The sequence below is a fragment of the Vidua macroura genome, chromosome 16 (genome assembly GCF_024509145.1).
Source record: "Vidua macroura isolate BioBank_ID:100142 chromosome 16, ASM2450914v1, whole genome shotgun sequence".
In the NCBI taxonomy this organism is placed as follows: Eukaryota; Metazoa; Chordata; class Aves; order Passeriformes; family Viduidae; genus Vidua; species Vidua macroura.
In genome coordinates, this window is record NC_071586.1 from 6,460,576 (window position 1) to 6,486,336 (window position 25,761).

At 39.4% G+C, this 25,761-nt stretch overlaps 1 protein-coding gene across 1 annotated transcript in view; it reads left to right on the top strand.

Moving 5' to 3' along the window:
• Positions 1-513: 513 nt before the first annotated feature.
• Positions 514-25,761, top strand: part of CIITA (class II major histocompatibility complex transactivator) — a 37,609-nt gene continuing 12,361 nt past the window's right edge. The window contains exons 1-11 of the mRNA XM_053991820.1: positions 514-645; positions 4,959-5,145; positions 15,564-15,705; positions 17,305-17,418; positions 17,844-17,903; positions 19,263-19,346; positions 19,919-19,981; positions 22,631-22,780; positions 23,926-24,066; positions 24,201-24,257; positions 25,042-25,101. Of these exons, the coding sequence (XP_053847795.1) occupies positions 5,086-5,145; positions 15,564-15,705; positions 17,305-17,418; positions 17,844-17,903; positions 19,263-19,346; positions 19,919-19,981; positions 22,631-22,780; positions 23,926-24,066; positions 24,201-24,257; positions 25,042-25,101 (931 nt within the window). The 5' untranslated portion in view covers positions 514-645; positions 4,959-5,085. The remainder of the gene's footprint in view (positions 646-4,958; positions 5,146-15,563; positions 15,706-17,304; positions 17,419-17,843; positions 17,904-19,262; positions 19,347-19,918; positions 19,982-22,630; positions 22,781-23,925; positions 24,067-24,200; positions 24,258-25,041; positions 25,102-25,761) is intronic.

A 25,761-nucleotide genomic window follows, 5' to 3' on the forward strand; every position in this document is an offset into this window, starting at 1 on the left:
CTCTTCTCTGCGGTGATCAGTGACAGGAACCAAGCAAATGGCCTGGAGTTGTGTCAGGGGAGATTTAGTTTGGATATTAGGAAAAGGTTCTTCCTCCAGAGGGTGGCTAGGCACTGAGGCTCCTCAGGACAGTGGTCACAGCACCAAGCCTGACAGAACTGAAGTGTTTGGACAAAACTGTCAGGGTGTGACCTTGGGCTGTCCAGTGCAGGGCCAAGAGTTGGACTCAATGATCCTTGTTAGTCCCTTCTAACTCAGGATGTTCTATGATTCCATGATAAATATTTTTTTCTGCCTTAATTTAAAATGCAGGGGGATTATGTGGCAGAATTAAAGAAGTGAAACAAGACAACCAAACTTCAGGATAGGGGTAAGGGTTTCACAATAATGGGGGGATATAGTCTGGACAGCTTAGTATGATGTGGAGGGTCAAGGAAGATCTGATTAATCACAGCCATGTGTACATCTGACTAGCTACTAGCATTAAATAAACCTGCAAAAGAATAACTTCCTAGTCTTTTATAAAACATCTAACTAAACCAGATTGTTGAGTAAGTACAGAAGCTACTGAGGTGAACTTTTCAAAAATATCAACTGGAAAACAGCTTTGCACAAAACTTACTGGAACAAAGCAATGCCTAATAGGTAAGAAAAACTGATAAATTGTTCTTAGTAGGATTATATTTGTAAGACAGGAAAGGTGTACTTAATGACTAATGATATTAATATTTTGATTGTCATATTTTGGCCTTGGTAGTGTTAAAACAACTTGTACAGTGTTCTAGTAAGTACAGTAGACTGCCACGAAAAAACGAATAGGCACCTGTAATTTGATGGGATGGCTCACGATAGCCTGCAATACTAAAATACTGAAGTGGGCTTTCACTCTCCAAGGAGATATAAAGAGAGAGCTCTCTTTAAGAGCTCTCATGAGATACAATCATTAAATAATTATGTGCATACCTGAAGCTGACCTCAACTTCATTTCCTGTATCAACATGCACTTCTGCTTCCAAGCTATGAATTAACGGTAACTCAAACAGAGCTGGCTTCTGACTCAGAAGCAGCTCCCAGAACTCACTGACAGAAACCTTCAGCAGTGCAGGGAGGTCTTGCATCGTCCTGCCTGCCAGATCATTCACTTCAGCTCCTGCAGCAGCTCCTCTTGCACCTCTCAGGGCAGTTCTGCCAGCAAATCTGATCTTTTGAATTTATTAATTCTGTAATGTTGCTGTATTGTCCAAGCCATTGCATTTTCATTCTAAGGCACCAGAAAATAACTGTGTCCTGTGTCCCTTATCATGCAAAACAGCACCTCTATGGGAGAGGGGACAAATAGCCTGTCACAGCATTAGGTGTCTAATTTACTACACTGCTCCTGCTAACTGATTTCATGAGTGATGAAATAACTGGAAAAGAAGCAAAACCTGTTTATTTGTGTTTTGATTTTTAAATAGATAAATGTTTCTTTAGTTTTCCCTCCTTCCAGTGCTTATCTCCACTGGCTCACTGCAGGGTTTGTCTGTTTTCCTAACAAACTCTATTAGATAATCCCACAGGAGACTGTTACTGTACCATGCAAATAGTTTTGGTAAATTCTCTAAGAAGCTATATTAAATTATGCTGTGTGATTATTCAAGGTATTGTATGGTTCATCATTTTATTTTAGAGCAAATTGAGAGCTAGAAAGACTCCTTGGTCTCTAGAGGAATCATTGGTCAAATGAATTTCTTCATTTGGGGTTTGCTAGAAAAGAATTCTTCCTAATTTTAAGATTAATGCATCCAAGTGAAAACTCATTAGAAGCTTCCAGTGTTTTTTAGGATTTTACAGAACAAACTATCCTATTTACAACACTTTTTCTGAGTTGTAACTTAACTACAAATTATTTGAACTTTGGAAAGATTAGCAACACCCTAAAGATTATGTAAGTCCTCAAATACTGCTTCAACAGCCCCAAATGAAGAAATCATTACACTGAATTTATGAGTTGTGTTTGGTTTTCAGGTTTTTGCACAGGAAAACCTAGACCATTTATGAAATATGTTAAGATTTCACTTAATTGCTGAATTGCTGAAGTATATAGCATAAAATAGTTCAAAAATACATCACACGCTGCTATGTCCTTGCCATTACCTTACAGGGAATTCCCTCCCCACAATAAATAGTGGCATTTCTATTGTAGAGCACTATCAGAGGCTTGATACGAATATCTGAAAAATCACTCCCATTCTCTGATTCAACATTAACTAGAGCTTCCTCTTAGATTAATATGGTGTTTTATTCACACAATTACTGGGAAGTCAGCTGATTTCTCTTTCTCTTTGGAACGCTCCCAAGAATCTTGCAGAGACTTATCAGAGACTTCCCCTGTAAACTGCCTAAGGATATTGTGAATAACTTGACTGGTTTTGCTCTGGTTTAGGCCTTTCAATGGGGTTTACAGTTGAATATTCTATTCATCTGAATGTTGGAAAATACTGCTAATCCAGTAATAACTCTTACCTCACTTTCATTCACCAGAGATACACTTAAAGGGTTTGTTGGTGCTTCAGTAAAATGTTAGGGTGTGATAGGGCAAATCAGAGAGTTCTAATACCATCACTTTCTAATTTATTTGTCAAAGATGATTTCCTGCTTTGGACCAGAACCGATTTCTATAGATTTTTTTTTGGCTGTACATACATGAATTGTTGTAATTGGCAGCTCAGTATTAACAGGGGAGAAGCCACAGGATTTACTTGAGGGATCAGGACAATTTTTTTTTTTAGCTGGGTGATGTATAACAATACACTCTCAGTAGAGATCAAGTTCTGCCATCAGTAAGAAATGGGTAACAGAAAAATATATCAAAGCAGAGGAAGTTTGGGCCCTAAATATAGATGGGGATTAAAAAAAAAAATTGATCCTTCATTTAGTTATGCCCAAAAAAGTGAAAAATAATTTTTGAGTATGTGAAGAAAGGAGTATAAATTCCCATTATTCATAGTAACTGGTTTTGATTCTAAGAAGTGTAGTAGCAGCTGTATTCCTTTCAGTTAGGGAAAAACCAAGGAAACATTACACATTTTATTAAATACCTCATTTTATCCTATGTAATCCCTGTGTGGCTTTAAGGCCTTATTTAAATCATGCTGTAGGAATCTGTAGTGCAGTCACCCAGGAAACAAAAGGCTTTGAAATTATTATTGAGTTTACTTCAGTATCATTTTCCTACTTAGACTGTGCAGTGGTCACTTAGAAACATCCAAAACAAGGGCACACCAAGGCAAAGCCATTGGCTTTCCTCCAGCCTGGGTGCATTCCCAGCATTTGGATGCAGATTTTTCGGTGTGTTTAGCTTTATATATCTCCTGATATATTCAAAGCTTCAGTCACTCTCAGCTGCAATTGTTGGTATTTGTTAATTTTGCAAATCATCTTTCATTTCTCAGATTGGGAACTCCAAAAATAAGGAACTTGGGCTGTCAAAAGTTTGGTTTAAGCAACTTCATAGATCTACTGCATTAAGCAGAGCTTATCCCCTTCCATTTCCCAGATCCATTTCCCAGAGTGGAAGTGATTTCATCAGGAAAGGTGCTTAGAGTCCCTTCCCTCCCTTGCTACATGAACTTGAAATGCCTGTACACTCTTACACAAGTATCCAATAGCTCTCCTGCATTAAGCCTCTATAGTCTTACTGAGAAAAAAAAAAATAATCTTAACCTATTAAATAAAAGACCCTAACGGTTATCAAACAGTTGAGAAGCTTAATACAATAAGAGGTAGATAAGAAAAATTGAGCACTGTTTCTTCTATTGGTTTATCTGGTTTTTCTTTTGTTCCCCATGACTGCTAGTAGTACCTACACAGCCTCACTTAGCTCCCTGAGAAGCTTGCTGGACAGCTCTTCAATGACTTTGGCTGGCAATTTCCACTTCATCTTTTGCTGTGGAGGCTGTGGCTAAGCAGCTCTTGCCATACTTGCTTGCACTTGTTTTTCTTATTTATTCTAAAATGATGTCAGGGAGATGGCAAAGGCAATTACTTTATCGGAAAAAAATACAAAGAGAATATAGACAAAACATAAAGTCAGAAAGGGTTTCTAATGTGGTGATGCAATGAAATGAAACCTACCATTCTTAGTGAAACCTACCATTCTTAATTGTACCTACCATTCTTAATTGTATGAATTTTTCTGTGAACCTGTGATTTTTTTTTTTTTTGAAACAGCCTTTGGTCCCTATTTCTATAGCATTATTGTTTAATAGTATCTTTCCTAACTTATTAATACTTCTTTTTCTAGTTCACCAAATAGCTTCAGCTTCCTAGTATTCCTTGTACTGAGACATGGGGAACTTGAGGGGATATCTGAGGTATTAAAATTCACAAAATCCATACTATTTCTATAGGTTTGAATGGTACAAAGAGGAGGAGGTGCTCCAGATTGCTCTGTAGGTCCCTAGATCCCCCAGATAAGCTGAAGGCACATTAAGTGCTTTGGATGGGGTCTGACACATTTACTGATTATTCTTTACAAGATGCACCAGGTGCTGCTGGACATAACTCTGAATCTCTCCTAGAGGCAGGGGCCTGATCTTTTGGCAAAACTGAAAGCAGTGGCCATGTCTGTGGCCTATGAGCCCCTTTTGCAACCAAGGCCATGGTTTAAGAGACCACAATTTCCTCTATGGCCTGAAAGGTGACAAGCCTCAACCTCCCAGCCTTGAAGAGGGGGAAGTTCCAGGCTGTGCTGGACATCTCCACAGCTACTCCCATGAAAACTGTTCTGCCTGACTTCCCAACTGGAAGGTGTGTCTCCTTTGAGTGGGCCTGAATTCATGAGGCACACACCTTTAAAATCTATAAATAATCACCAATTAAAAATACTGAAATAAAGCTTGGATGAAGGGCAAGAACCCAAACCTGTTGGTTTCTCAGAGAATGCACTGACTGTCTGATTTTCATCCTTCATGCAGGGCAGAACAGCTTTGGCAGAAAGGTGTGAGAGCTCTCCTTCATGGCAGAGCAGCCCAGAGACCACATTGCAGAACTGTGGCAACATGGACCTGAAGCTCCTGAAAGAGAAGATGGTGTGACCTTTCTATGATACCACAATCACAGTGCAGTTACAGTAACAGCACAACTCCTGGAATGGAGGTCAGGGTAAGTGCTCCTTCACTCAACTGACGGGTGGCAGAGCTGCTGTCTGGTGTGGATTCTGAAAACTTTTGTCTATGGTGTGTGTTTTAGTTGACAAATATCAGAAATGCTCTAGGGAAGCCCCTAAAATATGTGGTTTCTTCAACTGTCAGTTTATTATTTTTGTCCATTTTTTTTGCTTCAATCCGAAACTCGACACAGGCTGTGGTTTTTTGCACGCATCCTTTTCCTTGTTAGCTGGAGTTTGCATTTGTATGCTGTTTCAATTTGTATTGCTCTATTTTATTTCAGTGTAAGGGACATTACAGGGGGGTTATGTCACATGCTCCAGTGTACCAGTGTACTGGACTACTTATATGAATTCCTGTGCTGGTGAAAGGAAAGATACAAATTTCTTTTCTTTTCTTTTCTTTTCTTTTCTTTTCTTTTCTTTTCTTTTCTTTTCTTTTCTTTTCTTTTCTTTTCTTTTCTTTTCTTTTCTTTTCTTTTCTTTTCTTTTCTTTTCTTTTCTTTTCTTTTCTTTTCTTTTCTTTTCTTTTCTTTTCTTTTCTTTTCTTTTTTTTTTTTTTTTTTAATTGCTCCTAGCTACAGATAAATGAAAAGTCCTTCTGTTAACAAGATGAATACTGTTGTGCACTGCCTGTCCCAACACTAAAGCTAAGGGATCTGTGCATTTGTGATGTTCACAGACTAGGAAAACCAAGGGAAGGCATAAGAGGTTTTCTCAATGTCTTCTCCTCCATCTACAGGCCAGGCAGCTGCCAGCTGCTGGTGGAAATGCTTGCTCAGAGCTCCAGGACATGTGTGACTGGCTGTGAAGGGGTACACTAATGGGAGAATGGTAGACTACTTGTGGTGAAAGAGCTCCTCTCCCTAGGATAGTTCCCTCCAGAAGCAGACAAGCAACTGAGCAAACAGCTCATGAATGCCACTTAAATATGAGAAAAACAGTTTTTCTGCAAGAGTTGCCCTTAAGCAATTTCCACCTTCAGATGTGCCCATGACCAGGATAGGCTTTTCAACAGAGACAATGGGTTGCTTCCTCTGTTATGTCTAGATGGAAGACAGATCAAAAAGCAAGATGGACTTTGAATGGGTGTTAAGATATAAAGATTCAAGTTTGTTCCTGTTTTACTCTTCCCATGTGTTCTAAGAAGAGTTTTCCAACAAGATCTGCAAGATCATAACTTCGGAGGGAGCCTTGTTTCTATAGAGCTGTCCCTGGCTTTTACTGAGCTATAGGCAAACCAAGCAATAATGTGCCAAAATTACTCTGCCTTTGAACCTAAAGCCAAAATAAGGGAAAGGGTACTAGAGAGGCTTAAGTTTTGGTTCAAGTTCCGCTTCTACAGTCTTAATTTGCAATAATTAAATGTGATTTCTATTTCTGGTTTTGTTTTTGCATTTGTAGAAACAAAAAAAATTTCTTACTGTCTTGACACCAGGTAAAATCTACCATGGCTCATGACATACCCAAATGCTCTGTGCTGAAGGGCATAATGTGGCCTACATTGGTACACTTTCATCTACATCACTGTCCCTGGGAAAAATAGTGACATTAATTACTGACATTTTACTAATATTATTTGGGTTCCAAAATTATCTGTAGACTTTGCGCAGCACCGTATTTACTTAGAAGTGATACTTCCTCTCAATGCAGAGAAATCAAAAGCACAAGTTCTCCTTTTCAACTCACTTTCCTCTTTATAATGTGTCACAGCACAAACAATGTGTGTGAAAAAGAGAACTAAGTCGGGCCATGCATTTTTACTGTTTTGTGCTTCTTATGTAGCTATTGCTTAGCACTTTCCATAGCTAAGGCATGTATTTTCTTTTGGATTTTGAGAACACTACCATGACAATCCCTAAGAGAGATACAGCTGCTATGAAACATCTGTCTTACCTTCAAAAGATGCCTGTGAGTTAAAGAGAATCCATAGAACAGGAAGGGAAGTCATGCGGTAAAGCAAAGTAGTGAACTGCTGTTGTCTACGTATTGTACAGCTTGAATCATTATAATCGGAAAATAAGAAAATTTGTTAAATAGACTTTTCAGTCTATGAGAAATTGTTCAACCAGCAGTACCTCAAAGCTATTCACCCTGGGCAGGAAGAATCCTGAAAAAAAATTCTGCTATGGAAACCAATTTTTGTTCAGAGAGGCCAAAGATGGTAGCTGACTGAAAAACCAGAGCTCAGATATAGAGCCAACATGAAAGGAATTTTCAAGGAAGCACAGTTCCCTTTTCATAATACAGTATTGAAAGCCATAGGGATTTTGCAGCAATATCCATGAGCATTAGAGAACGTGGCCCTCAGTGAATAAGCACCAGCCCAATCCTGAGCTGTGCAAAGCAGAACTGCAGGAACATACTTTGGGTAAGTCTCAGGAGCCTTTGGTTACCAATGTTGTGCCTTCCATCACACATACACACTCACAAAGGGTTTCCTCAGCAACTCCACTGAGGCTTGCAGCTCTTAATGCAAACCTTTCTATGTCTATTATGAAACTGACTTCCTGTAGGAAAGTAAAGCTGTGATATTTTGGAAGTTGTTTTGAACAGAAAAGTTCAGTCTTTTAGATTGCAAGGGTGGGGTTTTTTCTCTAGAGCTTTTTTAAAAAGCTGTCCGATCAAACCTTTTCCTTGCTTGCTCACCTCAGAAACTAGCTGTGTTTCAAAGTCCTCCAGCATCCTTCCACACCTACATTTCTAGTATCACCTACCATATTTCTTCCCAAATGCTATGAAGAGCCTCAGTAATGCAGCATGAACATTGCAGGTGAGACACACCAAGATAACACTGTGCGATGCTGCTGGTCACACCTGCAGCTTCCTCAGAAGGTCATTTTCTTAAGTGAAGTTAGGAATTCAAAAGGTTCAGAATTTCCAATCTAGTAGATGCAAAGACAGATTATGGCCTCAAATATTTGTGGTCATTCAGAATCTCACCAGACTTTGGATGAACATTCTCAGAGAGTTGATGGAGCAAGAGTCAAAAGGAGAGAAAGATTGAGCATACAGAATAATTAGCATAAGAAGTGAGGGAATCTTTTAACTAATAGAAGATAGAATACAAATTAATAAGAAACCTATGTAACTTGTAGCCAATGAACATCCACACCTTTGTTTGCCAAAAAATATTAATAATGAAAAGTTCTAATAGCTCTGGTGCTGGTTATGTGGATTTGCCACTCAGCCTCCCTTTCTGTGCAGAACTGTAAATAAACCAAATATCTTGACTGTGTGTGGGGATTGGTCTCTCTCATACCAGATGAAAAAAACATTTTGGGACAACAAAGGCATGGATGAAAATACAGGAGGAAATCCTCAGGATACAAATTAAGATAGTTCATGTGAGGGCGAAATACTGACCTCTATCATCACACACATTCAAATTAAGGCCAGGAATTCATATTTTAGATGCAGAAAACTGTAGAAAGTGGCCTGGTATCACTTATGCTGGTGCTTCCAATACTACTCAGCATGTTCTGTCTCCTCCTTTGGCAGTAGGGTAGTGTCCCAGTCAACATCAAAGCAAAGAAGCTGATGGTCACCTGAAAAGCTTAGGCAGTTCTCAGCTGTCTCACAGCCTCTTCTTTTCCAGTCTGCTTTTCCCTTCAAGACCACCTTTATAGTCTACTCCAGTAGATGAACTATGATTTGCTCCAGCAATTGCTTTCTGCTCTTTCCAAGCAGCTATGGGTGTTGTACAAAAACTGGACAACCAGTCTTTTCTGTAGTCATGAACTGGAATCACAGCAATAAGCTGAACTCGTGTTCCCCAAACTTTTGTTCTTGATGTGTATAGGGATTGCCTCATGGATTTCGGCCTCAGAAGCTGCTAGAGATCTGCCTGCAGGGCTGCTGGAGGCATTTGTCACTTGAGGGGTTGTGCTGCACATTAAAATAGAGCTAACAAATAACCACATGAACTTTTGTACAGATTTCTTATGCAGTGATTATTTTATTGTCTCCTATCAAAACAGAACACTGAAATACAGAATCTGTATTTGTGCAGCCCTTCATTATTTTCTGCTCTGAGTGCTGTTATTCCGAGATGTTGCTTTTCTTCATAAGTGCACAGGGGAGTTCCAACACAGACTGGGTGTGAGAGAGCCTGAAGAGGCTGATGTCCTGCAGCACCAGATCAGGCCCCATGTCTGTAAGTACTGCAAAGAGATCAGCTGCTCCCAGGAAGGAAACAGCTTTGTCTCTTCTCAGTGAGCATATTCCCATGGAACCTGGTAGAAGTGGATCTCCTCTGCAAAGAGAAAATTCTTATACAGGTCAGCAGCTGCTTTGCTCATAGGAGCTGCTGTCTTGTGCAGGAGCCATTTCTTACTGGCAGCTGATAAAAACCTTGCAGTCTGAAGCATGGAGTCTGGATGTCATTGTGTTAATCAAATCCTATTGCCTTTCCTCTTCAGACTCTGGTGGAACTATTCTTAAAAGCTATAGCCAGTGGAATAATACTAGAAAAAGTATCTGTTCACACTCTAGTACAGTCTCTTTCATAATTAATTTCTAATTTGTGTAGGTCTATGCACATTTAAAAATAGAAAATGAAGCAAATAAGTTTGAGATCACCACAAAAGCAGCTCTAGGCATCATGAGAGGAAGCTCATGAATGAGCTTGGTTTTCAAAAGGTCATTTGTCTTAACACCAGGTAGGCATGGCAAGGTAAGTGATGATTAGATGAATAACATTCTGTCGGATGCTGCTACAAACATTCTGTCAGATGCTACCATGTGCAAGCCAGATAAGCTCCTGTTTCATAGAACATCCTACTTGTCATTTTGGGCCAATGGCAAGAGAGATGGCCAATCTCTTTGCATGAGTGTTGGCAGAGTCTGAACATGTGAAAGACATACTTTCACTTCTGTTGCACAAAGTGGAGCTGCAAGGTGAGTGCCTGCATGCTGCTGGCTTTATTCTTACTGATGGACTGTTTAACAGCATGGCTTTGGGACAGATTTGAACTGGAATAAAAAAGGACAGGAAAAATTTGGGGATCAATGAAAATTGTTACTGCCAGCTCTCATCCAGTTCTGGTTTCCAACCAAACAAATTGATCTTTTCCTAATTAGTGACAAAATCAGGCTCTTAGCAGGGACAAATGACCAGTGGAAGGTAATGCTGCTTGTTATACTGGCGCTGCTAGAAGGGAGGTTCTTCTTAATTTTCCTGTTTGGAATTTCCCCTCTGAGTGTTCTGGTCTTTCGTATTTCCTCCTTTTTCCTGTCACTTTCTCTTAGCTCTGGGCAGTGCTAGCAGTTCGCATCATTTTTTGGTACTGAATCCAGAGTGAAAGAACAGGACCTGTCCGGTTTCTTAAGGTCAGTTTTTCTTCAACCCTTGAATGCATGCTTTTTTCATGGTAAATTCATCTTATCTTGCTTTTTGTACCTATTTGTAATTGCATTGTGTCAGTATCTGGACTCGTGTTGCTTCAAATATTAGTAGGATGATGTCTAAATGTGGGCAAAATTTTAGAGAATTTTTTGTGATTTTGTTTTGTGGCTGGCCTTGCTACTTGCTCAAAGGATTGCTGTAGTTTGTTTCAGACTTTGTTAAGAATATTCTTTTTTGGTATAAATGTTGTGCCTATGGAAAGTGAAACTGAGAATCACTGAAAACAACTGGCTTCTTTCCATTTTTTCACGACTGGCAAAACAACCTAGAGCTTTACATTCCCATTGAGGAGGGCTGAAATTCTGTCTTGAAAAAAGCCGTTGAGTTAAAATGTAGATGAGTGTCTGCTGTGATCTTTACTTTATCTCACAGCTGGGCACAGCTGTGGCATAGGGGGTGATACTGGACATGAAAGGCAAGGTCTGCTCTAAATCACAACTCTGACACCTGCAGGGCACTTGTTACAATTCTGCCTGAACTTGTCCATCTCCTGCACCAGACAAGTAATATTTTTGATTCTAAGCTAAGCTCACTGAAAGGCAAAAACTCCTTTTACCTGATATTTATACTTTTTAAAACTCTTTTCTAAACTCTTTTAAACTCATCTCTAACAGAGACAAAGAATAACAGGCAAGATACAGATCAGGTTCTTTTTCAGCTCCATCTCTGTTTTTCTTTCATTTTAGAGTATAAATTCTCTGGAAACTAACACCATTCCATCAGAAAGATAAAAACTCTCAGCAAAAGTAGTATCTCTTCTTGAGCTGGGTAATACAACAGAAAAAGTTTAACTGGCTTTTCAGTGTATGCGTTTTTCAGAGATCTGAAATAGAAACTGAAACTTCAAAGCTAAATATAAATTGAGCTCCATTACTTGCATTTTACAAATAATCAGGGCATTTCTGAAAGGAAAAATCTATGTGGTACCTGTGGAGCAGAGGAATTGTTACTTATTTATTTGGGAAGAGGAAAAGAATATAAGTGACTGAAACATGGAATTTCATCCTTCCCCACTGCTGGCTTGCCCACCTCCCAGATAAGCTTGTCCCAAAACGTTGTCTGCAGCAAAAGCCAGGAAACCACTCTGCCTTTGGGGTAGTGCCTTGTGCACCTTGACATAACCTTTGAGGGGCATGGAAGATGAGAGAAAACTTTCTAAAGTTGGTGAAGGAAAACAAGGCTATAAAATTGTGGCCAACAATATCGAGCTTTTTGATCAAAGTGCTTTTAAATCAAAGTTCTGGTGTTTCACTGGACTCCTTATTTACTGCTTGATATAACCTGCTTTTAGTCAGCTTGTTTCACTCAGACTCATGTGTAGCACTTAATGGGTCTGGGGTGTTGCAGGAAAATAGCATTTGTTCAGCAATCTTTGTATTTCATTTTTCAACTTTCTGTCTTCACAGCAGTCTCACTCTTCCATTTTTCTTATTCTAGGACTTGGAATGTTATGAAAGACTTGACTGTTATGTCATCCTCTGGTTAAAAAGTGTGTGGTTTGCATGGCACTGCTACTCTTTTCTATGAATTATCCTCAGCTTCCTAAACTGGTCCAAAAGTTAAATTGGAGGGGGAATTCCTCTGTTCCTAAAATGACTTTACAAACTTTCATTTTATTAACCTCTGTACTCATGTGGGAGATTTATTGCCTGTTAGTTCATATGTCAGCAGAGGTTTGGGAAGGAAAGCCCCTAACAGCTCTCCTCAAATCTCCTCTCCTTTACATTATTATTCGAGTACATGTTGCATTTTGGCCTTTATAATCCTTCTGAGATAACATTTGATTTCAATTAGTAGCAGACCCCATTGCCTGGAATCTCTAACATGTTGATCCTTTAAAATACAAGGCACAATTAAATCAAATTATTTGGGAAAAATGATGAATCAAAATGACCTCCATTGCCTTTAGAAATCTAAAATGCTTCATCTAACTCTTATGATTAACATGTGATTTAAGTGAACACCTACTCCTTCTTTGTCCTTGTACAGTGATGGTCACTGTTTCTTTCACTACTTTTCCAGTATTTTTAATTCATATATCACTTGAACTCTAAAAGAGCACTGAAAAAAAAAGCATTGTGAGTCTTGGAAGTGAACCATATTATCATGCCATGTATGCAGGATGCAGAGCTGAACCAAATGCATCCTGTGTGCAGACCTGGCAGTGTCAGGTGTGCCCAGAGTCACTGCAGAGGTGTCACAAAGGGCACACAGGGTGCCAAGTGTGGCCATGCAGCTGGAGCATATCAGCTGCTGGGGAAAGGAGGTGTTATTTAAGGATTTAATGAACAATATTTGTCTTAACCACTGTCCAAACCACCAAGGATTGAACTCTTTGAATGGTATGGAAATACATTTGGAAGTACATCCTGTCCCGCCCCCACCCAGCACATGCCCTTTGTGCATGGAAGCCTTGCAGGTGGCCCTGGGGACTCCTGTCCTGCAGGTCTCTGCAATCTCTGCCTTGCTCCTACTGAGAGCTGCCACTGGCCTTCACACCCCTACAGAAATCAGTACAAAATTTGTTATTCTTCTGGCATGAAGCTGTGCCAAATACTCCTTTAGGCAGCATTGGGTCCCATGAGACCCCAAAGGGAATGTAATATCAGTAAATGAAGTTAAAATAATGTATGAAACAGCTGAGCAGTACAGAGCTTTTTCACCCCTCACCTCAGACAGGACTGCTGGGATGCTGTGACAAAAAAAGGGGAAGCTCTGGGGAAAGAGTTGCTGCTGTAAACAAGCTTGGTAAAGGTCTGGTTTCATTTTGTGTCCTTCAGTTAAAATATGCAGCAAAACACTTGCAGTCCCTGATGTGTCATTTTCCTTGCCTCTGCCTCCTCTCCATGTAGAAATTTCCGTCTTTCAAAAACTTGCTTCTTTATTCACTGTGTATTTTCCATGGTGGGACCATGTTTTTAATGCAGCAGAATACAACTGTTATTAAAAATGTTTTGGTTTGGACTAGAATGAAATCCCAGGATCTTAAATCCAGTGTAGTCAATAGAGAGACATCTATATAAGGATTTGTGTCAAAACCAAAACAATGAAGAAAAAACCCAGAGTAAGGTGAGGGCCTTTCACACTGGTGGAGCAAAAAAGAAGGCAAGCAACCAAGTTTTTAATTTTTGAAAGAGTGGCAATCTTCATCTTGTTAAGGTAGAAGAGTATGTTTCTCTCACTCCTGTGCACCTGAGATGTACCATCTTTTACATTCTATTTTTAAGCTCTGTAGCCAGACTTGGCACTGCCAAGACTCTCTTGGTTGCTTCTTCTTGACCATTGTAGCATAAAACATTTTTGAATTTCTTATGTGTTTATCCACAGAGAAATGCTATTGAAAGAAAAGTTTAAAGGTAGAAAACCTCTTATGATTATAAATTAATTAAAGCTTGGTATTTCCATGAAGATTAAGTAGGTCTACTAAGTGTCTTTCCCTAGGACATGCCCTTTTCTTTGTGCTGTAGTCAATCAGTTTGCCAATCACTGAACTTGGAGTAATAGATTTGTCTGTCTTGCATTCCCCTTAAGCCTTTGCCCAAATTCTTCTCTGACTCTAACCCCAAAATTATATTGACTCAGAGGTAATTTTTCAACAGCTTTATTCACAAAGTCTGGCAGCTTGGCCTTCTGAAAGGCCCTGTTTAGATTTTCTGTTAATTCAATAAATGGAAGGGGCAAAAGCAAGTGTTGCAACAAACTGAAAATTTAATCTGGTGTGTTTATAACCTCATTCTTGGTTCTCAGGCAGGTTTCTCAACTTCTGCTTTCCATTTATAGCTGCCAGGCAATAATATCAAATTTTTGTAATCTCGGTAATATAGTGAGGCCATAAAACATGCAAAAGGAGAACTGTCTTAGTGCAGGCTATTCCTATTCGTGGAACCACACCACGTTCACCTACTTTTCAAACTTCTGGCTCTAGATTTTGACATTTTCTGCAGCAAATGCAGAAATATCCATTTCCAAGCTGTTCAGAGGGACAACCCCATGGAGGGGTAAGAGGAATGAAGATGAGTTTATAACAAGGCAGCACGTGGTAGTATGTGATGAGGTCTGCTCTGCCTTCTTTCATCACAGCTGCAGTGTTGGCTGCTGTTGGTTTTTCCATGTTGCAGGTAGGTTTCATGGTACAGCAGTTGCTCCCTGTTTGCACTCCTCAGGAACAGAGATGGATGCAAACAGGGACATCACTGGTCTTCTGCTAAGGGCAGAGTATTTGAGAGTCATTTATTAGATATTCTTCATTGCAAAATGTGCTGTTTGATGCCAAGCTGAAGCTTTCCATGGTTGTGGAATGTGGACACCTATTTTAACAGGATAGAGTCTGAAAATTTTGCTGGTTGTTCTTTTCATCCTGGTATCTCAGTATTATGTTGGAGTAAATAATTTGGATCACCAGCTCAGGTGGCATTTATACCAGTGATCTATAAACACTGAAGAGCCAATATTTGGGTTTGAAATAATTTGATAAAGATGACTAATAAGTAACACATAGTGTTATTCTGTACTTGTGGAATATCCAGGAGGAATGGTTGAACTGATTCTAGTGTCTGCTGCAGTAACTAGAAGGAAATAGAAGGGAATTTACAATGATGTGGAGGAACAGATAAACTTTATGAACAAATGTGGCTTCTGGATTCTCCCATCATATTCACTGCGGTCTTCTGATTTCCCTGATACCTACTGGATTTGTGCATCATTTATATCCTGATAACATACCAGGGTTGCCACATATTCAGTACTTGGCACTTTTGGTCCAGGTGGTCAGACTGCAGTATCCCACTTCTCTCACTGGAGTAAAAGATAGGTGAGTCTCACTGCAGGCTGTCTCTGGATCTCTGAGTAATTCAGGGTTATTGTAATGCAGGTCTTAGTAAGAAATGCCAGCTCTCCAGCCTCAAGATCTGTGTCTTGCCAACAGAAAGCCACAGTGCAGGATTTGTGGATTTGACTGACAAAAGCTGTGGCTGTGTCATAGCTAACTGCTGTGCAATTTGATTTCAGACAAAGAGACAAACCATGGATTCAGTAGTTGTGCCTGAAAATGGCTACCTTGATTTACTGCACAGTGATATTGATCCATTGCATCTGTGTACTTTCTTTGATCCTAAGTCATCTGGAGATGAAGAAGGTGACTTCTCTACAGGTTAGTAAAACACTAAAAAAAATACTTGACTGGTTTATTCCTCATGCTGTAAGTTATTGCCATCTCCTCTCAGCTCCAAAGCCACCCCATGGCAGTTTATCATGGTGACTGAGTTAAAGTCTACTAGCATTTGCTGTTAGGATGTGGTTTGTCTGTGTCCCTACATACAGTGATTGCTTCCAGAAACTGTCATCTTTTTAAATTGTACATATTTATTGCATCCTGCTCAGTCAGTCTAACAAAACACACTGTACTGTCACTCATCAGGGCATGACAGTGTCTTTCATTTGGATATCATTCCTGTAAGTCGTTTATTTGCAAATGTTCCTGTCATAAGCTGGCCAAGTGTAATTGTCAACACCTCTGTGGCTTGAAGCCAAAAGTTTTGCTAAACAGAGACTTTTAGATGAGTTTGTGATGAAGGCAGTCCACAAGCAAACAGCTTTACATTCTGAGATCCTAAGGCACCAAAACAATGGAGTTTCATTACCAGATGCCATTTTCCAGCTTTTTGGGACGCAGTGATTTTAAAATTCCATTATAAATGAGAAAGCAGAAGGGCAAGAGTATAAATTTGATAATTTCTTGCAACTCAGGTCCTACAAGTAATCAGATCAGGAGGTTGCCCTAGATCTCAAACGCTGTGCTCCTGAGTTTGTGTGGAAACTGTGGACTGATCTGCTTTCCCTTCCCTGAGTGTTCTGTTATAAAAGTATGAAAGTGTATCTGTGGTATCGAGTGTTAGCTGAGCTTGTGTTAAACAAATGAGATGGCAATGATAGGAGAAGAGCTGGTGTATGCCAGGCATGAAGTCTCACAGCTCAGTGCCAAATAGGTGGAAAATATTACCAATTTGGAGCATTGTGGCTTTCATGAGTGACCAATGCCAGTAGGCACATAGGCAAATCAGTGGAGAACTGAGCACCAGAATTATCTTTGTGATTGATCATTTCCCAGGTTGGGCTTTTCCCTCTCAGTTTCTGACTGTTAAAACAGCTGCAGGAGTGTTCCTTACCCCATGGCCTCACTTGTTCAGTGACTGAAAGTAGGCTGAATTAGGGGTCAAGCACTGACTCATGCTATCACAGATGTTTCACTGATTGGAATACTTTTGAGCCTTAGCAATGGCTGATATGATGCAGGTAAATCAAGCATCATCAGGACATGGTACCAGTTTCTGGAAGCTGGGCATCTCTGCTGTGAAGGTGTTAGCATGGCCAGCTGGCAGCTTCACAGGCAATTTGCAGTGCAATTCAGGGATTAGCATAGACACAGCATTGTTCTGAAGAGGGCATATCCTGAAGGATAAGAAGGCTTAATAGGCTGTATGAGTCTGGGCTTGATCATCATAGAATGGATTCAGGAAGTATTTTATTTACTAGGAGAGATGAGGTCTCAGAGTTCAGCAAAAGTGCTGATTTCCAGGTGACTGTGAATTACTGAGAGTTCAGTTCTGTTCCTTCTTAGCCAACACACAATTGAAAGACAAAGCCTTCTGCTGAAGTAACAAATCTGCCTGTTCTGCATGTCCTGCTATCTGTTTTTTTATGTTTGGTTATGGCATTCATTGAGCCAATGCATATTCCTTATTAACTCTAGATCTTGACGTTGAGGCCAGCAACTATGAACAGTTAAATAATGTGGATTTCCCATATGAAAATGGAGATGGGTTCTACCCCTGTTGCAACACCACGGATGCTTATGCTAAAATAGGTATGAAAGCAATTTTTGGTTTCTTAATCTTTATTTTACAATCATTTGCTATAGCTGTTTCTTATAAACTCTATTCTCAATCTGAAGCCGTGGTATTAATTCAAGTAGCCTTTCCCTCACGTGTGATAGATCTAATTTAGAGTACCTGAACCTGTGCGTTGTGGGGAAACTGATTAACAGTAGCTTGTGGTTGTTGGGGTAAAATCTCTCTACTAATGTCTCCTTCTGCTTAATACTTCCGTTCTCTACTTCTCTTTTCTTGTGATCTTTATTTCCTGAACAACAAGTTACAAGAAAAACTTAATTTAACTTCCATTTTACTTACTGCAGAGTTCTGTTAATGAGGATAAGCTTACTAGAGTTTTGCTGTGACATTTACTGTGTCATTACTGTGTTCCTCTTTTGTTTTTTTCCTTTGTTGCTAGCTGAATTAGTAGAATATGTGCTCAAGGATCAGCAGGAGAAGCAGGTTGAAGACATTTTTGGTAAGATTGATATGGCATAGACTAACTTTCTGTGACAGTGTTCTGTCTAACATGTGCTTCATCCACCCAGTTTGAACACTGGTAAAGTTTCTATACCTCTGGTATATTCTTCTTTCCCCCCTGGGTACAGTATCCCAGGATTTTCTTGAAAAACTTGAGGATTTTATGCATTTTTACAGGCCTTTCTCAAAGATGGCAGTTTTGTCTCTGACCAAGCTGCTGATCATGTCACCATGGCCATAGAACATGCACAGTTTCACTGTCAAGTGCAATAGCCTCAAGTAGCATCACACTTACTCTGAGCACAGCAAGGATGACACACATAAGTCCCCAGAGCACTTTGCATGTGTATAAATACAGTTTACACACACTGATTTCTGTCAAGGATGCACAGAGCTGCCAGAGGAAGCATGTCAAGTTTTACTTCTCACCCTGATTAATGCAGCAGTGCTATTATATTTACAAATTTATTTGCTTGTTTATATTTATATGTAGATTAAATATATATTTATATTATTATATAAATCATTCCGTCATCCATTCTTGACTGGAGACATTGTTTGGCTTGTGGTCCCAAATCATTGTTTTGGTAGCAGCTCAAATACAGCTATTTACTATTCCAGAACAGATATATCATTAGGTGGCTGTTGAGAAATCCTTGGAGCCAGAAGATTCACAGAATATCTATACATCTTATTATATGTTTGAGCAAAATAATTTGGACTAGTTTTCCAATGGTCAGTCTTTCCCTAGAATAATCCTGGCTGCGGGAAGCTCACATGGCTTTTCAAATGATTTATGCTGCTCCCTTGTGTTTAGAATTCGGGGGGTTTTGCACCTAATGGCAATATTTTTATTGGTTTTAGAAAAAAACAGAATGCAATATTAATTCTTAAGTATTTTCTGATAAATGTATGGTGTGAATAACTTCACAGTTCTTGCAGCACAGAATATAAAATCTTTTTAGAACCCTTTATTCTGTCTGTTAAAGGATCTAATCCCTTTAGTACTTAAATTGAGTAGTACTGAGATCACACTGTGACACATCTGCAATGTTTTATCCTTTGCTCATCATTAGAGCATTGAGAAGTACTTATGTTTTATTAGCCACTGCCAGTAGATTAATAGTTTGCAGTTCAGAAATTAACACGGGGTGACAAAGTCTGCATTCAGAGCTCTGTGGGCTTTCTAAGTCATGTGGATCTGGGTACATCTTTTATTGCATTATTTGGTTTTTATCTTTTATTTGGAACATATTTCATCATTGCTCTCTGTTGTTGTGTTTTTCTTGCTTTTACTCCTCTCTGCAATTTTTTAGGAGAACAAAGTTTGACATTGGACCATATTTCATGTTTTTAGCAGGGAACCTTATTTTGGATGACATTGCTGCTGAAAACACTGAGAAATTTCCTGACATAAAGATCCAGTCATGTCTTAAACGAAGTAAGTGTAAACAGTGAGAATATGAAAGGCTTTGTGCCTGAGTTCTAAACTTGCATTACAGCCCCTTGGCTTTAGCACAGCCCCAATGCACTTGTCATGCAGTTCTTCAGTGACACCAGACATGCTTCCTCTGCCTTTGTTCATGCTTGTGGACAGGAACTGAAAGCAGCTCTTCCAAGCATGAATTTACAGTTCACAGAATTTGTTTTCCTGTAACATAACATTAAACATGTTATATTTCTTTGCATTTTTGTCATCCTCATGGCAGTGTTGACTTTGTTTTCAGTGTATCTATAGCTTAGTAAGCATTGGCTGAACAATTGCTCCTTTAATAGCAAGAACAACAGCAAAAATCTTTGGCACAAAAATACACAGCCTAATTCAAACTTCACAGACTGAAATAACATGAAGCTTTTCACATTCATTTTTATACATTGGACCTGTACAGTTCTGAAATAGCTGAATTGACACTGGCAATGCCCCCTTCCAGTTAAAATGTTAAAATAAGTTTCATGGGCTAAATTTAAAATTACCAAAATTTTGCCACTTACTATGACCTTGCTTTCTTTCAGCTTTCTTAGGCTCTGCAGCAGAGAGTTACTGTGATGCTTCAGAACCCAAATATAAGAAAATTGGTAAGTCATTGGCTGAATAAGAAAAGGTTATTGAACATATATTGTCTCATGTTCCAAAATCTCATCCTCTGTTAGATACTGTAACTCTACCTTCCAGAAAAGTTTGCTCTCATAGATTCGGTGATTTTGATCATCAGGCATTTTCATGTTTCTGCAAAAATCACACTTTTGGATTCCTCTTACTAATTCATGATATAACAAATCCATGTCCTCTTATCTGCAGCTATTAAATTGTGCAACTTAGGATCAGCTACATGGTCACCTAAGAACAGTTGGATCCTTATACTTCAAAAGTACATGTTCCTGCCAGGTGATAGGAAAATTACTTGGTTAACATCAACACAGGGACAGTTGACCTTTTCTAAATCCACATGAGAGAAGAAAGAAAAATAATGGAGACCTGGCTCAGTGCCAAATTCTGTGAATTTTATCACGTACACCTTTTTTTCCACTGGATTTTTGGAAGATGTCTCACTTGGAGCAAAAAGGATCAAATCCAGGAAATGCGGACCTGAGTCATATTACCTGTCAGGTCATAGCTCCACATGCCCTGGCTTTGATCCTCTTTCTTCCAAGTGTGACGTCTTCCAAAAGTCCAGTGAAACATCCTAGTGAAAATAATAACTGTGAAGAAATTATTTCTTTGCCTAGTCCATGCTATAAAGTCCTTTAAACTAAAGAAAGAAGGGGAGAAAGGGAAATTTCTAGGTTTTGCAGATTGTTAGACCATCTACAAGACAACACCTGGGGCCAGCAGCCAGGCTGGAACTGGTCCCCTAGGTGTAAACTGGTGCTAATGTTCTTACCCAGCTGTAGCCTAAAGGAGTATCTCAGGCAGAGCTAAGCCAGCAAAACACTCTTCGAAAATCGAGGTGAGAACAACCAGTTTTGACTATTTTGTATTGTGGTTTGAATGGACATCTGACTCGTTTTATGTCAGCACACCTCACAAGCCTCCTAAAGGGACTCTGGCTGTACCAAGCCCTTGGGGCCATGTACATAGTGGGGGGTGGCCAAACCAGTGTGTAACCTAGAGATCCATCCTGAGTTCTGGGATCTGGGACTGCACCTCAGCACAGTTCAGACAAGGAACTGGCATAGGCTGCATGAAAGTCAGTGAGAAGATCCATGTGCACCACGACTCTAATCCAAGCTGGTTTTCCAGAGTTCTTGTGGAGTTCTGAGGGAGTGGGGAGGGAGAACTGAGCAGAAAACATGTTTGCTAGCTCTGGGAAGATTATCAGAGTTTCTGCTGAACTGGTACCTGCTGATTGTAGTTATTTAGACAGGTGAAGTTCCTGGCAGTTAGTAGCCATTAAAGGTGGATTACTTTCTATTTGCTTACGTTCCTTTATAGATCTGTCACTTTTATATTTATGTTACACTAATAATAATAGTTTTCCATAAGGAAATGGCACACAGTTCTAAGTGCCTCACCCTACAGAACCTGCATTCCAGATGAAAGGATCATCACAGAGCTAACAGGTGCTTTGTGAAGCTGCACCCATCCTTTTGCTGGAAGTCCTCAGAATATTATGTTTCTCTACTGTCCTTGACCCAGTGAAGGTGCCAAGGAAGGAAAATATACATAAGACAGTATAAGTACTGTGTAGAAAAATCTAATTGACAAAAAGATGAGCTACTTGACAAAATCAGGAATTTATTTAACCTGTCACGAGTGTCACAATATGATCCTGCAAAGGCAAATGCATCAGCTCTTCAGAAGTGCAAGACTATCTACAGCAAAGAGAAAAATGTGTACTAAAGTTCTAAGTTCTAAACCAAGGATGAGATTCTTTCAAAGGAATTGAATGAAATAGTGGCACAAACCCCAGACAGGTTTGTAGCTCCTGATAAAAACATCAGACCACAGAAAGTGATGAAGTATAGACTTACTTATTGCAGCTAGACAGGAGAGGGAAGGAAAAAGCAAAACCAACTCTGAGAATAGGGGTGTTGTAAAACCAATGAAACTAACAGATTAATTCAAATAAGCAGATGTGTCTTACTTGTTTTGTAGGAGTCTTTTGGTAAGCAGATGAAATTGTACAATGCACAAACCTCTCACCCTATTTGTTCTGTTCTTGGAGGAAAAAAATGTGCTGCAGAGGAGATGCATCTTTAAAAGCTCTGGTGTTTGTGATTGTTCTTTGGGAGACACTTAACACACACTCTTTGTCCTTAGAAGCACTGTAGTGTCTAAGTAGAGAGTCAAAGTCCCCAGTTTATTGCTTGTGAGCTTCTCTGCTCTTGTGCAATATTGTGACAGCAAACTGCTTGGTTAATCATTACAGCCAATGTAAGACACTGTTATGTCTTATCTGTCAGTCATCCATGTGTAGGGTCCTGTACATCGAGATACATCTGGAAATAACAGAGGCCACGAAAGATGAAGAAAAAGAAAATTTAAAGAGAAACTGCTGAGAAGAAAAAAGTGATCTACTACAGAATTTAATGAATACATTTTAGATTTTGAGAGCTAAATAGTTTTCAGAAAGCTATTGTGAATTGGTCTTGCTCTTGGAAAATCAAAACACAGCTGATCAGAATCAAGTGGTTTATTGTGTCTACTGAGACCTCTTCTTTGGTTCCTTTAAATTCTACCAATGAGATAACTTTCTCTTTTTGTTTTGCTATTTTATTTTAAAGTGGAAGTCCCTGCAGCTTCTGCAGGGAATGGCAGTTTCTTTGCTATGCCTCTCAACAGCCACCCAGTGAGCTGCACCTCTCTAACTAACCAGAACATGTCCTGTTCTGTTCCTGCTGCCCATGGGCTGGAAAGAAGCCTCATAATTCCCGGTACGTAGAGTACAGCTGTAGGTGTGCACCTGTACACAGGCTGATTTACACATGGGGAAAACTCTCTTATAAATCTTGTCATTGACTGTGAGCAATGGCAGGTATGGCAGCTCTTAAAGGTGTGGCACTCACTAAAAGAATGAAAAATATTCAAAGGGAATTAAAAGGGCATTTTTCCTAATTGAGTAGAATGAATCTTTAATTGATGCAGGTTATATGAGAACGGTTATTTACTATATGCTAATCTAAGTAATTACTTACTTGTCTTAAGAATAGGAAGCCACAAAATTTTCATTATTAAACTTTAATTTAGTTCCAGTTTCCTTTTCATTCAGAGATTTGTAAAGGACTGAGGGATAATTACATTTGTAGCAGTAGAGCAAAATCTAGGCTGTGATTTAGCACATGAAAACTGAGCAGTAATCCCACTGATGGGCTGTGTAGGTACCTGGCCTGGGCTGGGTAGCAGAGGGTGCTTCTGGCACACTGAGAAGTGCTAATGACAAAGGCCCACTTTAATACCTTTCACTGTTAAGTCTGTGCTGGAAAAGAACCAAAACCAGTGTGTAAGTTGGAAGTCTTGGAGTACCTCATGCGAGCTGAAGCAGCATAAAGTAGCAGAAAAAATTCTGTCCCACCTACAGAAACTCAGAGCTATGGCTGATTAAATTGCAAGCTCTGAATCATCAAAAAACTTTCCCAGTGTGGGTTGAGAGGCAGGATGCTTGTACAACCTGCATGATGTATAGTTATTTGGGAAGGATGTAGTGCAAGGAAGGTAAATTTAATGCAGATACATACTATTTACACATTTTCTCTTCTCTGGATCTTTGAATATACATTTACAGACTTTGCCTTAAGCACATTTCCTTATGAGAATAGAATTTCTATTTAGACTGTTGAAAACAGTGGCTGCTAAAAGCTGTGTAATCCCTTGTGTTTCAAGCTCATCATACCTTGTAAGAGTTCTTTTTTTAATGGGTTCTATGGACCTCATGTGATCCTGTGAATTCTCCACCAGGAATATTTGCCTAGAAGCTGCCAGAAAGGATAAGTACCTGTTAGAAAGCTTTTTCTCTCTCGTAAAGCTTTAGAAAGCACAACCCTTTAAAAACAGAAGAGTAATTATTCTGCGCTCATTTCAGGATTGTCAGAACCTTTGACCACAGAGTGCCAGCCAGTCTGTGTGAAAGGGTACCAAGAGAATCTAGGCTTGGCAGGTCCTCCTCAGCAGATATTTAACTTTGTTCTTGAAAATGGCACATCTGATGTTATAGTATATCCAGGTAAGAGCAATAGCCTTTTATCCCCATAAAGAGGCATAAAGTGCTAAAAAATCATTGCTGCCAACAGCAGCATTGATTAAATTCAGTTACTGATACCTATGATATGCTGAAAAGTATGCTTTGTTTCTTGTCAGTGCTGACATCTCCCATGGAAACATTCATGTCTCCAAGTTTTCCAGTTAATTTATGTGGTAAGTAGAAAATTGGGGTTTATATATGTGCAGCACTTTGAACTGGGAGAGAAACCGTATTGTTTCTAATCAAAGCCAGTTCTCCCCTCCAGGCTTTACTCATATTGACCTAAAAAAACCAAAAATGGATGGTATTGCCTTCTTGGTATTGATTACTGGCTGCTTAGTCTAATCCAAAATGTACAGATAAGAGTTGTAGAGCTTCAGGTTCAGCAGCCAATCCCCTGTGTTTGCTATGACATCCAGTTTCTGGAAGAAGTCAGGTTTAGTTAAAATAATGCAAAGCCCAGGGTGCTGGAGCACCCTCAGAAAGTGGGAGATGATCTGATGCTGTCATGGCCTGAGCATCTTAAATGCTCAGTGCTGGCAGCCAGACTGCAGCCAGCTCCCATGGAAGCCCCAAAACCAACATGATGATGACTTATTTAACTAAGCAGTACTGAAACCTAATGCACAGAAAGGCTTATAATGAAATCAGAGCCAGAATTTAAGTCCCACTTCAGGTAACAAACTTTCCTGAGACACTTTTCTTCCAGTCCTCAGAGGGCTGTTGGAATCCAGAGTTTGATATCAGTGTTGTTTCTGGTCTCTGTGCCCAGTGCAGGAGTTTGTTGCCCTCTTGTGGCTTCCACTATCCCAAAAGCAAAAGTATAACATGGAGATTAAGAGGCAAATATCGCTAGGTATGGGGAAGTCTTTGTAAATTGTATTTACTGTTTATAAATTTACTGTATTTACTGTTTGTAAATAAACAATGCCAATAATTCGAACTGATTTCCTGCAGCACAACATACGTATGTCACAAGCCCCGGAATTCCAGATGTAGCAGCAGACAAATTAGCACGTAAGATGCCAAGCCAGTTTCTTTTTCTTTTTTAAAAATTCTTCACTCCTACCTGCTTTGACCAGTTTCCCATCTAATTGTCTCATTACAGATTTTTTTTTCTGTTTTTCCATTCTGTTTTCTTAGTTAATAAAATAAACAGTAAATCAAAACCGGATACTTGCTTGCCCAACCTGTCTTTATTCAATGTCTTTCTTACTGGAAGCCTGTGGTGCTTCCTTTTTAGAAGCAATTCTGAACTCAAACCATTCTGAAGGTTGCTGACATGCAGGGTAGGAATTCATTTGCAGATCTCTGAAACTGTAAGATTTGCATTTCTTTGAGACCACATTCTGCATCAAGATGATCAAGATGATATTCTGGTATGAAACACATTTGTACATATTTAGGGAGATTAATCTGTATTGGATAAATTTTTGCACATCTCTGCTGTGTGTGGTTACAAGACTCTGAGGTTGAATTTGTTACAATCTTTGTCAATTTAAATTCTGTCTTGCAGCTGCAAAGCTCTTCCTACCAAAAGTTTTGTCAAAACTGATACTCTGCAATTACCAATCTGTAGAAAATGTGTTCTCTCTGAAAAATTCCCAATTTCTTTGTGTAAAGGAGACATTGTTCACCTGACCCAACTGCAAAAGTCTGTAGTACTTTGAAAGCAAA